Source organism: Callorhinchus milii, unplaced genomic scaffold, assembly GCF_018977255.1.
Source record: "Callorhinchus milii isolate IMCB2004 unplaced genomic scaffold, IMCB_Cmil_1.0 Scaffold5, whole genome shotgun sequence".
Classification (NCBI taxonomy): Eukaryota; Metazoa; Chordata; class Chondrichthyes; order Chimaeriformes; family Callorhinchidae; genus Callorhinchus; species Callorhinchus milii.
In genome coordinates this window covers 44,378,708-44,395,745 of record NW_024704746.1, presented here as the reverse complement: position 1 = coordinate 44,395,745, position 17,038 = coordinate 44,378,708, and the positions used below count along the sequence as shown (strand labels likewise).

The window sequence follows — 17,038 nt, the reverse complement described above, 5'->3', positions numbered from 1 at the left end:
CTCTTAACAGGGACTTAACCTGAATGATGATTCAAGTGCAAAGATTTGATGTTACAGGTATTTGTTTCTGTAATCTTCAGAATCTCATTTTGTAGCAGCACTTGGGTTAATCCTATACTTAGCAGAATGCTATTTATAGTCAGGTCTGGCGAGTCAAATTTTTCTATCTGTGGTAACCAATCAATCACACTGTTTAAACAACACAGTATAAGGCTCAACTGTCAAAAAGTAAACACTTTGGAGACATTGGTTAAATGGATTCTTTAATTTGGAAAGAAAAAAACTGGGCTCCTCCTATTGCTGAGAAATCCAGACAATACTGTAATAATAATATCCTCGCATTTCATATAGCGCCTTATCACGTCTTTGAGACGTCTCAAAGTGTTCACAGAATACAATGTAAAGTGAATTGACTGCATATTTTGTGGGCAAACTGCGGTAGCCAATTGCGGACAGCAGATGCAGCTCATATACAGTACCACTCATATACAGCCCAAGACAGGCACCATCTAGTTGCAAGATGCAGCATTTTTAAGCCATTTAATTTTTCATATAGTACAGTGTGTTAAAGAACAAGTTTCCATAAGATTTGTTTTTATTTCACATTTATTTTCCGTATAAATTAGGGCATAGAAATAATTATTTGTAAATGTAAAGAAAATGTCACTAAATCCCAACTGGAGAAAGTGTTCATATTCTGAACACTGCAAAGAAAATTCGATTCTTAAAATAATTAATCACGCAAGTCCGAGACAATGCTGAAAGATGCCAACAGCAAGAGAATAAAGAGAATAGATTTCAAACAATGATTACAATGCAGTTATCTCAGAGAGCATTTCAGATTGTAGATGACATTCAAGGTCTTGGTGAGATTACTGTAAACTATTCATGTCTATTTGTGGTTCAGCAAAATAATGCCTTATTCCATTTGATGAAGTTTGTGGATTAATGATTTTGGTGATGTTGCAGATATTTTCATGATTTCACATCAATACCTCTAAATATTTAATCTGAACAGGCTTCATTTTGTTATGAAAGCACTTTGTTATGCTGCAAGTCAATGTCACAGTTGAGACTATATTGAGAAAGGCATTTTAGGTTAAGATTAAGTATGATGAATCCACATACAAATTGAGAGTTACTTATAGAAACTGTGACCTTCTGCAGTGTCAGATTTCACCAACTTCATTAACTGCTAATATTGATGCTAGAAGTGGTGAAAAAATTAGCATTTGTTACATGACAGTTGATATAGATTAAAATTGCAGTTTGACATAAACATAGCAAATTTAGTCTGATCAAGAGGAATTCATTCGTATTCAAGTGAACATTAATATATGCCAAAAGGACATTCCTTCTGAAACAAACTGCACCTTATTTTTTACTGGTTAAATTCAGGGCCAGCGAAAACGTACTGCATTTTAGTTTTGTGCACAAACACATACATTAACAAGAAAGTCTTCACCAATGACCACCCATCTTGAAAAGATGTCATGACTGGTTTAACTATGGGAGAGTAAATGGTTGAATTAATTCCTGGCATTAACTTGATTGAATGAGCAAGTCTAAAGTACTTTTAGAAATAAAAATTATACTACTTTCACAAGATAAAAATACTGCAATTCTCTCCCATTACACCAATTCAGGAAATGGATAATTTTGTTAAGCCTGAATCATTGCACACTTATCAATTAATTACAGCACATAAGACGATCATTTGCTCTGAAAAGAAAATACACAATGCAATTTTGATGTTGTGTTTCTTCTTCATTAACATGTTTACAGGAAATCAATTTGACTCAACCAGTTTCAGGAGCACTGGGAATATTTTACTAACAGCTTCAGGAACATTAGACCACCAGTGCAGCCAACATACAGTATATTATACCGCATCAATGTTTATAGTGTGAACAGTTCACCCATACTTTATGGATACTATTGCAGTTCAAATTTCTACAAATTATCTCTCTGTGCGCAATTGGCTGCCATGTTTCGCACACAAAATATACAGTCAATTCACTTTACAGTAAAATCCGTGAAGCGCTTTGAGGCGTCTCGAAGACGTGATAAGGCGCTATATCAAATGCAAGTATTATTATTATACTATTTGTTCACTTTTACTACTGGTCCAACTGCAAGTTTAGCCAACATCCAGTTTGGCATTTTAATTTTTTCCAAATAAAACCACAACTTAAAAAACACTGATGAATATTTTAATTCATTTGTACAAGGAAAAGCTGCATTCTAATATTTTTCTCTGCCACTTTAGTCTCCTTCCCTCCTGAAGGTAGTGCTCTCCTTCCTCCCAATGAAATAAAGCTCAACAGGCAACTGCTGATATCTCATCCAAATAGACAGTACATGAATAACAGGGGAAGGTGGCAGGATTGACAGAGCACAGCTGAGTCTAATTTTGTCTGAATTCAATGAGTCTATGAACAATGATCTGGATTTGTAATCATTAATGAGTGCCCTTGCGGATGTTGCTCTCTGTTACCTGGAATATATGATCAATATTGAGCCTGTCCTCATGAGTACGACAACTGCATTGCACAGTTCCTATGTGATTCTCGTGCTCCAAAGCCATTAAGAGTTTGGAAAGAGGATAACCCCAACAACTAGAAGTCGATTTTAGTTTTTAGCAGTTAAGTCTATTTCTGAAATTTTTGCTAGACTGTGATCATTCTGATTTCAAAGTTGCTCTTATTAGGAACTGTAAACGGAAATGAAAGAAACCAACACTGTCAGAATACAAGTCACCAATACTCCTTGAGTTAATTTCATCCACAAACAAATGTTCTTATTGATCATGTGCGCAATAACCAAACTTCATCCATAATTCATTAGTTTCTGGCAAGTTTGTGGCCATTTACATCCCACAAGCACCTTCACAAGGACAGTGTCATGTGAACTCCTTGCCAATGATAAAACATAAAAGTCAGGGTGACACCTGGGAGCTTTTAAATTTGTGTTCAGATTGGTGGTTTCAGACCAGAGCTATATTTCCACATGCGTGCCAATATGCTAGGAAGAAAAAGTACAACTGACCTACGGTTAAAAGAGGCAAGTTCACTTTTGTGAGCACAAAAAATGGCTTTAATTATTTTAGTTTGTTCAATCCCAACATTTACTGGTTTAGCCATAAAAGTGTTTTCAGAAATGTAGCTGCTACATTTGGCTCGACATCTCTAAAATATTTAGCTGCTTTCCAATATTTGAAGAACTGCATTTAATGTTTTTTTTAAAAAAAGGCAAGAAAATTTATTTTTAAAAGGGAATTGTTTGATAAATTTGGATACAGAACAGAGAGGGTGATACACTATTTTAAATTTAACAATTTATTCATTGTCCCAGAAAAAAAGGAGGAAGACAGAGAATTTATTTCAGTCAAGTATGAGAGGCTATCAACAGTCAAGCGATGCATCCAGGAATCTTCAGTCATCTTTTTTAAAATCCTTTTTTCAACCCAAGCATCCAGATATTTGGTGAGTTGACTGGTATAAAAATTCTAGCCCCCAGCTTTTCCCCCTCACAGTGCTGCCAATTGACATACAAATTACACGCTCAGAAGTGGGCTCGGAACCCCACAAAATTCCACCGTGGTTGATCATTGCACGTATGCAAGCTGTTTCAGGACCATTACCTGGTACCAGAATAATTCAGATTTGTTGTTAGCAATGTGAAAGTTACGGAGCTAGTTGGAGTTGTGCTGCAAAACCATTTGTGATTTTCTGAGACTAGTTTTCATATGGACAGTAAAACAAACATTTATCAATTTTACTGAAATGGCTTGCATTTTTTTTTGCATCAAATTACACTTCCCCACCCCACACATACTCAATTTTGTGTCAAATAATAGACCTCAGGGAAAATACAGGTTTATTTTGGTATTAAAAAACAATTTTAATGATTCCTTAGATGCGTCTCCAGGCTTTTTTGTTGGATTACAATTTTAAAAGAAACAGTGGGAATCACTTTATATCATTAATAAATAGCTTAGTTTGATGAATACTTCCAGTGAAGTTTCTACTTAATTAAAATGTTTCATATAAAAATCACGGAGTTTAGGAAAAGACCATTCACACCGGGAGGACGTTTCACAGCATTTTCTTCAAGTGAAATGGCAGTGTATTTGTTGGCAAATGTGATATCCCAATTGTATACAAACAGCAATGCAACAAATGCCCAATTTTATTTTGTAGGATGACTGGCCAGGTCACCAGGAGAACTCCTCTGGAGACCTGCCATGGGATCTTTAAAGTCCACCTGAACAGGCAGACAGGATCTCCGTTTAACTTCTCAACCAACAATATAACACACCCCAGCACTGCACAACCTTCTGACTCAGAGACGAGAGTGCGACCAACTGAGCCAGGCTGATATGCATTTATGGTTCATTTACATAAAGGATATATTTAGCATACATTTTGGTTGAAACCACATTGCTTGAGGATACTGTTAAAAGTAGGATAAATCATACTGTCCAAGCTTATTTTGAGATAATGATCAACCCACATTATTGAAGTATTCCAACACCATTGTACAGACCCTGAGGTACTGTTTAACTTGTGTGTGGCCTCTAAAAAAGGGAGAAGAGGATAATGTTACTTCATTTATTAAATTTCCAACAGAATTACTATGTTGCCAAAGGTTTGAAAGATCAAATGAAAATGACAAGAACAACACTCGAATTGACTGCAAATGTTAACCCATACGTTTCTAGAATTAAAAAGTGAAGTTATTTTGCGTTGAAGAATTCATCCCCGGATTAATTTATTGATAAAATGGCAAAAATAGCAGAAACCCTAAATCTTGTCACAACTCTACATAAATGAACATCCAACTCAATGATTTCAACAGATAATTTTGCAATTTTTAAAAAAAATTCCAATAAGCTTAACATTTTCATATATTTTACCTTGATTTTTTTTAATTCTCTGAGCTCAATGCCTTCTTGGGCAGGGGTTGTTGCTACCAGACCACCAATAACCCTGTAATTGGCTGAAAGATATTATCCAGTAACATATCACATGCTTCACATTATCAGTGTGTCAGCCTGGCTTAGTTGGTAGTACTCTTGCCTCTGAATCAGAAAGATGTGGAAACAAACCCTACGTTGGGACATGATTTTGCATTGTCTAGGCTGATACTCCAATGCATGCATTGTTGTAGGTCCAGTCCTTCAGATGAGATATTAAACCAATGTCCTATCTGCCTGCTCAGGAGGACGGTCAAAATTCAACACTGCTACTTGAAAAGAAAAAAAAAAGTTTCTCTCAGTGTATTGGCCAATACACCTCCAAAATAAAATTGATCATTCATGTCATGGCTGCTTGTGGGATACTGCTGTGTACAATTGGACTGCTGTGTTTACCTACAAATACACTGTGGAGCGACCATATTTTTTGGAGAAAAATAACATCATGAGCATGTGTTCGTTCAAAAGAACTGGCAATCAAATCCATGCCAGATCCTCATTTACCATTACTCCAAGAACCGACAAAATTCGGGGATTAACAGAAATATGTGAAATATGTTTAGTTATTATGACAGCTTGCTGCACACAGAATAGAAGATCAATTTTCAAAACTATAATGGCTTTTATGTATGAAAAAACACAGGTGAGTGGACAAGTCACTGGAATTCTGCTGTGTACCTGAAAGAGAATTTGCTACTTTGGATGACTAACCAGCCTGGAGAATTGTCATTCTCAGCTTTGGGCAGACTTTAGCATTGTTTTTCCTGTAATCTACAGGTCACCGAGTTTCTTCCTGACTTAGTACTCTTAACGTGGGCTGATACCAGAAAAACAAATCATGCACAGCATTTTCCAAGAATAACTCCTCACACACTGGGATAAATAATGTTCTGCTCTGACACCAGTGCATCAGTTTGCTGAGTATATAAAAAAAGGTTTCTGTTATTTTGTTTAAAAACAATAAGATGTTTTGAAATGAGGTCCCGTCTACCTGTTTAGGTGGACGTTTAAGATTCCATGACACTATTGAAAAAGAATAGTGAGCACCTCTCTGTGTCCTAGTCAATATTCCTCCAGATAAAATTTGCTCACTCACTTCATGGCTGATTGTGGGATATTGCTTACAGTTCTCTTTCATGGATCAGAGCTCCAAGGTATGCAACAGACAGGCTTCCTTCGGCCCATTTGGGAAGTCCAGAACCAAGCAGTGAGGTGAATTTGTGGCAAAAAAAGCAACTGCACATAGCGAGGGCGCCCTTAAAGCACTGGGGAGGAGGGGGGGGGGGGGGGAAGGCGGAGGGCGAGAGGGCTTTTTGCATTAAAATGGTAAATTTCACCACTACAACTGGAAATTAGTGGACATAAAGCATAAAACCAAATGGGTGATGCTTGTGTAAATCGTTAGTTAGACCACAGTTAAAATAAATAAAGATGTCAGGGTCACAGAAAGGGTAAATTGGAGATTTACTAAGTTTACACCAGGGATAAGTGGGTTGATGCGTTAGCAGAGATGAGATTCAAATCCCTCCACGCTCTTGCCCTACCCTACTTTTGCGAGCTGCTTCAACATTCCTGGCCTGGCCGCTCCCTTCACTCAGCTAACATTGCCCTCTTTGTATCCTGCCATATCTGCCCCACCATCAGCGGATGGGCTTTTTTGTATTCTGCTGTTTATCTCCAGAATTCCACCGGAGAGTCCTTGAACTCGTTCCCTACCCCTTCTGTTCAATGTCTGCTTCAAAACACATTTGACCGCGATTTCGATCATCTTTGCCCTCTCCACCCTTCCTCGACTCCAACCCAAACCTCAAGTGCCAGGCCAACGCTGTCAAGTGCTTTAAGACATCCTCCCCAAGTGAAAGGCTCAATACAAATGTTATTGTATTGCTTCATCCTACAGAATAAAAACTATTCCTGTTCTGTGCCTGATGAAAGGATTTCAATCTTGAGCATTTCATCTTCTTCAAATATGAGTTAAAAAGGGGCACATGTATTTTTTTCATGTCTTACTTTTGCACAATATGGAACTGTGATCCAAGCATTTTAGGAAAAACAAAATCCTTCACATCCAAGAAAAAAACACTGTACATGCCCAACTGAAATCATGGTGTGCCTCCAGTCTAGCAATGGCATTAGCAAAGCACTTAGAGGATGGAGTAATTACAAAGTAAACAGTTTTAAATAGTTCTCTACAAGAAATAGTGCTCAGGAACAATGTTGCTTCAAATGTTTATCAAGAGATGAAATTAAGAGTTCTCAAAAAGCCGAAGGCCAAAGTTTGGTCATCTCTTTTCAACCATATTGTTTACATGATTCTGGAATCTTTCCACATCTACAGTGGAAGCCGATTAGCCAGACGCATTAGGGACAGACATTTTGTCCAGCTTAAGAGGTGTCCGAGGTTGGCTGAAATACCAGCTAAGAATACAAATGAAATTGGGCTGGGAGTTTTGTTTGATTTAACTGTTGTCCAGCGAAAGCGGATTCCACTGTATTTGAAACAATACTTGTATTTTAGAAAAACTAAGTTTTGCTTTCTTCACATCTCTCCTAAAACAGTGACTTGCCGGGTTGGGTTATGGGCAGACTGCTAGTTATTCACTCAAGTGGCCATTTATTAGGATCTTACCATTGCCAGATGATTCAACTGAGAAGAAGTCTTTTGCAAGACAGTGTAATCTGATCCAGTGTAACCACACATAAGCCAGCAACTGTATAGCAGTCGGAAGCAAGAAACCTTCCCAATAATCCTTGGATTTGATATAGAGCTTTTCACGTCTTCCAGACAACTCAAAGCGCTTCACAGAATATACTGCAAAGTGAATTGACTGTAAATTTGTGGGCGAAACAGAGTTGCATAAAAATAAAACTCTCTTCCAAGATCTGGATTATCAGAGTTCCATCATCATTGCTGCCCAAGTTCTGCTCCGTGCACACTCTATTGATTAGAGGGTTTATAAAATTCTCTCTTCTCCTTTGCTATTCTTTGCTTCTTCGTATCTCAGGAAAAGAAAAGAACAGCATTTTCCTCAGCAACTATACGGTGTTGCTGTTGGTTGACGACCAGGAGACATCTGACAACCGATCTCCACATCCAGTCTGCAGCTTAGACTGGGGAAAACAGAAGACTGGAGAACAAAACTAATGTCCTTCCATGCTGCATCTCATTAATTTTAATTAATTACTTATCCAGCCCTTGGTATAAAGGAAATGTATAATGAAGGCTTATGCTGTATCCATTCATGCTGACAACCCCATGATGAAAGTCAAGCATTTACCCGATGCTTTTAGGATATAAAGCCAACTTCTTAGTTAATTATTTTTCCTTTTATCATTTTATACATAAAAATAAAACTCTCTTCCAAGAACTGAATTGGGTTAAATTTCGTCTTTAACAAAGCTATGGAGGAATACATAACAATTTAATTTGCTGATTATGTTGTGATTAACAAACAATTTGATATCTTTCATTATAGTTTGAGATGGTAAAAAAAATATGCTGGAAAAACAAACCAACTTTGAACAGCTATAGGAATAGGGCGAGTTGCTCGGATGAAATGTAACCCAGTGAAGTTTTCCAGTTTAACTTAGTATTATAAAGAGGCTCCTCAAAAGCGGGGAAACAATGTTTTTCAAATCACTGTAAGTCCTGTTTACAGCTGACAGATTTATGGTTTTTCTGCAATGCTGTGTTTAAATAGCACTTGTAGTTACTGCATACATTTCCTGACTAGTTGCAAAGAAAATTAGCATGTACAAAAGTTCTGAATTGGTAATATCACAGTCAATGTCTGAATCTGTTTCAAGCTCAACTTAATTGGAGAAAAAAATTAAAGATGCTGACCTCTTCAATCTCCTTGGTTTTTTCAGCTATTGCTCTGGTGCGGTTGTCAGCTTGAGTTAGGTCAATAAGATCAATGCTGCTCCGAGCATTCGTCTCCAGACCATCCAACTTCTCTGAATTCTGCATTTGAACACCATCCTGCAACCAAAGAAAATAGAAAATTAAGTTTTATTAAAATTGTTTCTTGAATTGCTTCGTGCATCTCTATTTTATGAGCTCTAAAATGTCTCTTAATAGCTGAGAAACAGAAAGGTTTGACAGCATCTCCAATAAGCTACCTCCACTTGTATAAAAGTGTCTTCTACATTGAATTGTGACTGCCAACATGGAAAGTAAATATATATTAAAAATACAAATTTGAAGGAGATACTATTTTCATCTGAAATAGTAACCCACCATAAATCATCATACTTACAAAGCTTTCACTATGCTCAGATATTTCCAACTCTGGAATCTGCTGCTTTTCAGACCAGTCATTTACAATTTCTTTATTCAGGTTGTCAGAACTCTTGCTGGCCTTTTCAAAGCTTGCACTCTAAAATAAATAAATGGGCACGTTACTTGGCAGTCTCCCAAGTCAGGTTAAGTATAACCAATTGTAAAAAGAATCTCCTTTAGCAAGTTATAAGTTCACTTACCCCAAAACAATGAAGAATACAAGAAAAAGTATATCTATCTCCTGCCTCCACCAATTATGAATGAAATTAAGTTCCATAATCTCCAGGTAAGCAGAAGAATTTAGAAATTGCAAGTTTTGAACCGTGTGACAATTTTTATCTTGCTTTGCCAGAAAAGGGGTTGTTGGAAACCAAGTCCATGCTTCATATCTAATTTCCTCCCAATTCTTTATCAAGTTTGCTTTCTTCCCAGGACCTACGTGATGCTTCATTCAAAAATGCACCCATAGCACTTAGCTCTTTTGATGCTGGCAGGCGCAGAACTAATTTTTCTGGTTCAGAATTGTACTAAGAAATAACTGGGACTGTGAGAAATGTACATGGGAATCATCCATTGTAGGAACTCAGAATTCCTTTGAATGAAGGGGATGGGAAAAAGAAGAAAAGGGTAGAAAGTCTACCTTTGTCACGAAAGGATCTAGCTTCTCTACAGTAAAACAAATTGTGTTCTATTTGGAGTATATTTTGCCCACTGTGCGGCAGTGTTTAACAGTACTGACTGGGCAACCAAATAGGGTGTTGGCAGCCGAGGGTATGGGGAGGGGAAAGATGACCGAAAGCCCTGTCTAAGAACTTGGCCTTAAGATGGACCTTGAATGAGGCAGGGGAGCAAGTGAATTGGTGGGACTCAGGATGGAGATCCAGAGAGTAAGGACAGAAAAGCTCTCCCGCCGACTGTGGGGTAGGAAGGGTGAAGTACCTGAAGAACGCTGGGCTGTTATTGGTTTGTGGAGATCACAGAACTTGTATGGGACAAGACTTGGAGGAATTTAAAGGTTAAAATGAGAATCTTCAACTCAATCCGCTGGGAGATTGGGACAATGGAACAAAACATAGATGGAGATAACAGGCCTGCAGAGCTTGGTGTGGGAAAGGACACTGGCAGTAGAGTCTGCAGCTTATGTAAGTAAGAGGTGGGAGTCTGGTGAGCAGAAAGTTGATGTAGTCAAACCCGGACATAATAAATGTGTAATTAAGAGTCTCGGTGTGTCCGAGAGGCTATGCCTTGGAATTTCCTCCTGAAATTAGGCGCAAAATAAATGTAAATGTGTATTGTATTGTGGCAGAGATAGGCAATGTTTGAGGTTGGGAAAAGATGAGCAGATCAGAGCACAGAGCAGTGCTGTACCTCCAATGAGCACAAGGTAGACAGTTTCATTGGCATTATGACAAACAGGTCACAAAGGCAAAGTAATTGGTATATAAAACAAACAGTAATTCTGGAGGTTAGCGTAGTGCTGCAAATTGTTTCCAGTGAAAGATTTTGCAACAAATTGGCATATAGCTGATGTTCATTAATAAAACCACAAACCACTGATGCATTTACAAACAATAATCCTCGCATTTGATATAGTGCCTAATCGCATCAAACTGACAGCACTGCGGAATGTCAACCTAGACAACGAGCTTAAGTCCTGACGTGGATGTTAAATTTACAACAACTTGCATTGATATAAAGCCCTTCATGCGGGATAGTGGCTTGGTAAGCTGAACAATGGTCAAATTTTACATTTAGTTGGGGAGAAAGGGAAGGTGACCGCAGGCGTAGTTGAAAAGGAAGGTCTTCAAGCGTGCTTTGAACACAGGTGAAGAGGGACAAGGTGGAGAGATTGAGGCAGGGAGTTCCATAGGTTCGGGGCATAGTGGCTGAAGGCACGGCCAATGATCGTGCACCAGAGAAGTGGGGGGCGCACATAAAGCCTGAGCAGGCGAAATAATGTGGGTAGGTTGAAGAGCATAGGTGTGAGCAGGTTGGAGGGATAGGGAAATGATAGGGAATTAAATCATTTGAAGACAAGTGTGTGGATCTTGAAAATTGCTCCGTTCTGTGATAGGGAGTCAATGGATACTGGCAAGACTGAGGTAATGGGGGTGCAGGTGAGGATGCGGCAGCAGAGTTTTTTTAAGCAGTTGGAATTTGTAAAATGGTGGAGCTGGGAAGATGGATGTGGAGTCAATTGAAGAAGTGGAGCAGGAGATGACGAAAGTGTGGATGAGGGTTTCAGCAGCTTTTGGTGTGAGACATTGTTGGATGCGAAGGAGGTAGAGGGCAGTGGTCAGGGACTGGAGGTGCAGTAGGAAGGACAGCTGGAGCTCAAACCTAGGTTTAGTGAATCTAAGGTTTGAGCTCCAGCTGTCCTTCCTACTGCATCTCCAGTCCCTGACCACTGTTCTCCTTCACGTCGCCTGCCTCCAATAATGTCTCACACCAAAAGCTGCTGAAACCCTCATCCACACTTTTGTCATCTCCTGCCCCACTTCTTCAATTGATTCCACATCCATCTCCCCAGCTCACCATTTTACAAATTCCAACTGCTTAAAAAAATCTCTGCTGCCCACATCCTGGAGAGGTAATCTTCTGACTCAGAGGCGAGGGTGCTTCCAAATAAGTCAGCCTGGCACAAAGCAGTCACAAACTGAAGTAGAGAGCTCAGATAAATAGAGAGAGGAAAACAATTGCAGCATGTCAGTTTGACTCTACCTCATTTAGGTAAAAAATGCTTGAAAACAACCAAAGCGTTTTGGAGAAAGACATAGGTAGATTTTTCTGTGGCTTGGCAAGTAAATTTATCAACCAGAGTGATAAGGCAAAGAAGCAAAACAATATTAAAATATGCCAGAAACACAAAATATATTTAGATAACTTGCCTTTGAAGCAACCGTAGAACTAGATGGAGACTCATCTCTAGAGGGGGTCAAGGAGGAAACAGAAGATCTTTCCTTATCTATGAACAAAGCCAAATGATCAGAAATCCATATTTGTAAGAAAAGCAAGGCATCAACTTTTATTAAAAAATACAGCAGAGAACCCAGAAATCTAGCATTTTTTTTGCTGGATCAACTTACAATAATAATAATATACAGACTTCTGTAAACTTTTCAGATCACTTCAATGACAATTGCAGTCAAGTGTACCAACGGTGCATTTGTAGGCAATGTGGCAGGCCATTTGAGCACAGCAAGGTTTGATCATTAATCATATGCCCACTTTGGAAATCTTTGGTCTTTTAAAATGGTGCTGAACTTATAGCAAAGCTTTTACTGTTCTGTCAACAAAAATATTTTTTTGTGTTCATTGTATTCCATGAACCGTCCATCTTTACGTTAAATTATATTATTAATGATGAATAATAATCCTTGCATTTGAAGTAGTATCTTATGTCAATGGAAAGTCTCAAACAGGATTTACTGACATGGGAAACAAAAACAGAAGTCATTGAGAACACTGAGCAGGTCAGGCAGCATCTATGGAGAAAGGAAAGTGAGTCAACGTTTTGGGTCCACGACCCTTTGTCAGAACACGACAAAGGGTTCTGACAAGGGTCATGGACCCAAAACGTTGACCCATTTTCCTTTCTCCATAGATGCTGCCTGATCCACTGATTGTTCCCAGCGACTTCTGTTTTTGTTTCAGATTTCCAGCACCTGCAGTATTTTGCGTTTCGTTTATTGACACGGGTACTGACGATGTATTTTGCAGGCAAACATGGCGACAATATCCCAGTCATGATATTTATGACTATTCTTTTCTGGAATATGTGTTGACCAGGAGAAACTCCATTTTCTTTTCAAATATTCGGGTATATTTTGATGAATGTGAAACTGAGCAACCACATAGGAGCCAAAAGCAAGTATTTGTAGATTTTTCTCCCTGAAAATTGGACAAGATAATAGGATTTTGTGAGAGGTTGGTAGGAAACATCTGCATCTCCCTTTACTAATGTATCAGAAACTTTTCATTGACACATAATAGAATTGGCAGTCTAGCTCAGTTGGTAGTACTCTCGTCTATGAGTCAGAATGTTGTGAGCCATGCCTCAAGTTTGGACTTTGAAATCACAGTCTGGTCTATCACTCCAAAGCACTGCTGATGGAGTGCTGCATTGTTGCTGTTACAATCCTTCAGATGAGACGTTAAACTGTGGTCCCTTCTACTGTGGACAGACATTAAAGACTCCATGGCACAATGTGAAAAAAAAGTTTCTCCTGGTGCCCTGGCCAATAATGTCCCAGATAACAGAACCATAGAAATTTACAGTACAGGAGGTGGCCATTTGGCCCATCGTGTTTGCGCTGGCAAATTGGGTTTGTTTTAATGCAATGTTTGGTTTTACAGATCAGAAACAAGTGGAGCATAGATTTGAAGATGGAGGCTTGGGATTATAAAAATTGATCGTTCACCTCACTGAGACTTTGCAGTGTACTAAACAGCTCCTGCAAATGACTACTAAATGAGCAACTGAATAAATGCTATTCACAGTAAATACTATGAAACTCTTGGAGACATTTCGTAGTGATGCTGCAGCGTGGAGCTGACTGCCGAGGCAAAGCTCACACATGAAAAATGGCTATTTGGGCAAGGAAGCATACGGTAACAAACACCTGTGGAACTGCACCCCAGCATGAAACAACATGGAGGCTTGGAACAAGAAACAGAGCTGGAGGGGAGGCGAGAAATCAGAAAATTAATTGGACGCACTAATCTGAAAAAATGTTTTTTATAAAGACATTCCAAAAAGGTAGCTTTTGCAAACAGGGAGACTTTTTGTTCTTTTGCCTCAACAAACACGATAGTTTTTCTCTTCATCATATTAACTGCAATGCTCACTTTCATGTTCAATTATTTCTTTGTTTAAGTGGAAAACTTAATTGGTCAGAAATAATTATTAATACCAGCTCATGCTGCTCATGCACCAATACACCTTGCCATAATTAACTGCTGCTTAGAAAAAGTCCACAAATCCAAAGACTTATTTTTATTGCATGGCTGATTATCAAAAGTCATGCAATGAACAAACTCCAGGGGGGAAAGGGGAAAACATTTTAGTCCAACAACAAAAATTCATTAAATACTGGCAGCACATTGGGCTAGCTCCACTTGTTGCAATTGCCATCTGGTGGTGAGCTGCTGGAAAGCTTAAAACAATCATTCTTGCATTAGATTGAGCACCTTATCACATTCTAAATCTCAAGCACTTTGCAGTGATTACTGTTAAGTGTAGAGACTATTTATAAGCAAATGTAGAAGCCAATTTGCACATTTGGACACATCAGTGTTCCGCGAGCAGCCAGAAGGCAAACAACAAATTTAATTAGAGAATTGTTGGCTAGGACACAAGGAGAAACTCCCTTTTCTTTACAAATTGTGTCATGGTTTCTGCAACATTCACCTGAAGGGCCAGATGAGACTTCAGTTTAATGTCTTATACAAAAGATAGTACTTCCAACAATGGAGTCAGACCATGTTCTCAGAAGCCACAATACAAAACTTGAATACCCGGCCTCCTGACCTCAGGGCACCAGTGTGACCAACTGTGCCAGGGTGGTACTATTTTGATATAAAGGCATTTGAAACACGATGGCATTTAAAACAGATTTAAATATAAAGACTGTTTTCGATGTATTGTAGCGGGGGGGGAAACTTATGCATTTCACCTAAGCAGTGATTCTGTGTTGTTCAGTTATTTTTTAAAATTCCAAAAGAGGAAAGCAGTAAAGAGGACCTCTCCACACCCTACTGCTCCCCAGGAACACTTGCACAATCCACACAGGACTTGTGTTTAACTGCAGAATTACCCGCGAGCCATTCACATTACTTTCACAACACACAGCTTTCATCAACATGAATTCTATGAGCAAACTGCATTTGAAACTTCACTGGAAGACCATTCCTATTTTTGTGGACCTGACATAGAGTGTCTTAAACCTTAAATTTCTTCCTATCCTCTCCCAGGTTGAAAAGCACAAACATAAATGGTTGTAAAACTTTGGTATGGAATTAGAGCACGATTCATTGAAATATTCATTAAAGAACTCTGTGCCATAATCCCCATTTCTCTTGCCCATGACACTGAGACAGCCCTCGTCAAAAGTGACCAAATATATGCACACTGTGCAATTAGGGCTAATCCTGACTCCTTAATCTCAGCCATGTTTGATCATTTCATCCTCTTCAATTACCTCTCTTCACTCATCCACCTCTGCAGGACCACTGTGCTCTTTTCAATTCTACCTGACTCACTGCCTCCACTTTGTCTCCTCCGACTTCTTCTCCTCCCACCCTCATACCTGCAAAGTACCTCTCGGGTCCACCCTCTGTCCCCCTCGTTTTCCTCTTCTGCCTGCTCCCTCTTGCCAATGTCATCAGCAGACATGGCGTTTACTTCTACTGTATGAATGATGAAACACGAATCAACTGTACCACAAATGTGTCCGATTCCAGGTCCGCTGATGCACTGTCCACTACCTGGTCAGACATCAAGGAAGGGATGTACCAAATCGTCCAATTCAATATGCACGACAGAAGCCATTCTCCTCGGCTCCCATTAACATCTCCTCTCTTCCGCGTACGATATTCTCAGCCTTCAAGACCTCTTTCAAACTCACTGAATCAACCAGTGCACCACTCTGACATCTGCTTTGATACTTTGTTTTTTTTCCCCCCACATTCAGACCCTGGCCAAAATTGCTTTTCTTCACGTCTAACACATCACCCACCTCTGCCACTATCTCACACTAAATCCTGCCAAAATACTCATGCATGCCTTTGTAACAACCCAATTAGATTTTTCGAACACATTCCTCACTTTTCTCCCTAGTTCCAGCATTTACAAGCTGCAACTCATTCAAAATTCCACTGCTCACATCCTCACCTGCACCAAACTGCACAGCCATAAATTACAACAAAATTACATTTATAGAGCGCCCTTCATGTCGGGAGGACAACCCAAAGGACGTCCCATAACCGCAGTTTTTGCCAGGCTTCACTGTCTCCCATCATATCAACTTCAAGGTCCTCAGTCTCAATGAAACAATCCATGGCATTTGCTTGTTTCAACAATCATCTCCTGCCTCAATCCTCTATCCATCCTCTTGGCTCAGCTACCTTGGGTGCATCCCCTTTTCTTTCCATTCCTTCATCAGGAACTGCTTAGGAAGGAAACAGAAAAATTAACAGCACAGAAAGGCCATTTGGACCATCGTACGATATTCTCAGCCTTCAAGACCTCTTTCAAACTCACTGAATCAACCAGTGCACCACTCCTGTGGAGTCCTGTAGCTCAGTGGTTAGAGCACTCGCTTTGCAAGCGAAAGACCGGAGTTCAATTCCAGGCAGGGCAAAAGCTTGGGCAAGTTTCCTTACTCCACACGCCTAATAATAATCCCTCCAAAAACCCAAAACAATAAAAAATTGGTCATTTTCAATCTACGACTGTTTGTGGGACATTGCTGTGCACAATTGGCTGCCGCATTCGCCCACAAATATACAATCAATTCACTTTTCAGTGTGTTCTGTGAAGCGCTTTGGGATGTCCTCCTGACGTGAAAAGCGCTGTATCAAATGCAAGGATTATTTTATATGTGCTGGGTATTTTAAGAGTCCCATTTATCTGTCCGTTTCCCATACCTCTGTAGTTTAGGTGTCTCTTCACTTCATAACTTGTCTTCCCAGAGTAGTTCAACTGTGTGGCAAAGGACCATTCTTTAGACACTGAATTTGTACATTGCTAATTATGATAATTGCATTTGATACAGGAG

At 39.2% G+C, this 17,038-nt stretch overlaps 1 protein-coding gene across 1 annotated transcript in view; it reads right to left on the bottom strand.

Moving 5' to 3' along the window:
- Nucleotides 1–17,038, bottom strand: part of pphln1 (periphilin 1) — a 62,690-nt gene that overhangs the window by 5,300 nt on the left and 40,352 nt on the right. Inside the window, exons 6-8 of the mRNA XM_007894638.2 lie at nt 12,149–12,225; nt 9,238–9,357; nt 8,823–8,960 (exon numbers count right to left, since the gene is read on the bottom strand). Coding sequence (XP_007892829.1) covers nt 8,823–8,960; nt 9,238–9,357; nt 12,149–12,225 — 335 coding nt within the window. The remainder of the gene's footprint in view (nt 1–8,822; nt 8,961–9,237; nt 9,358–12,148; nt 12,226–17,038) is intronic.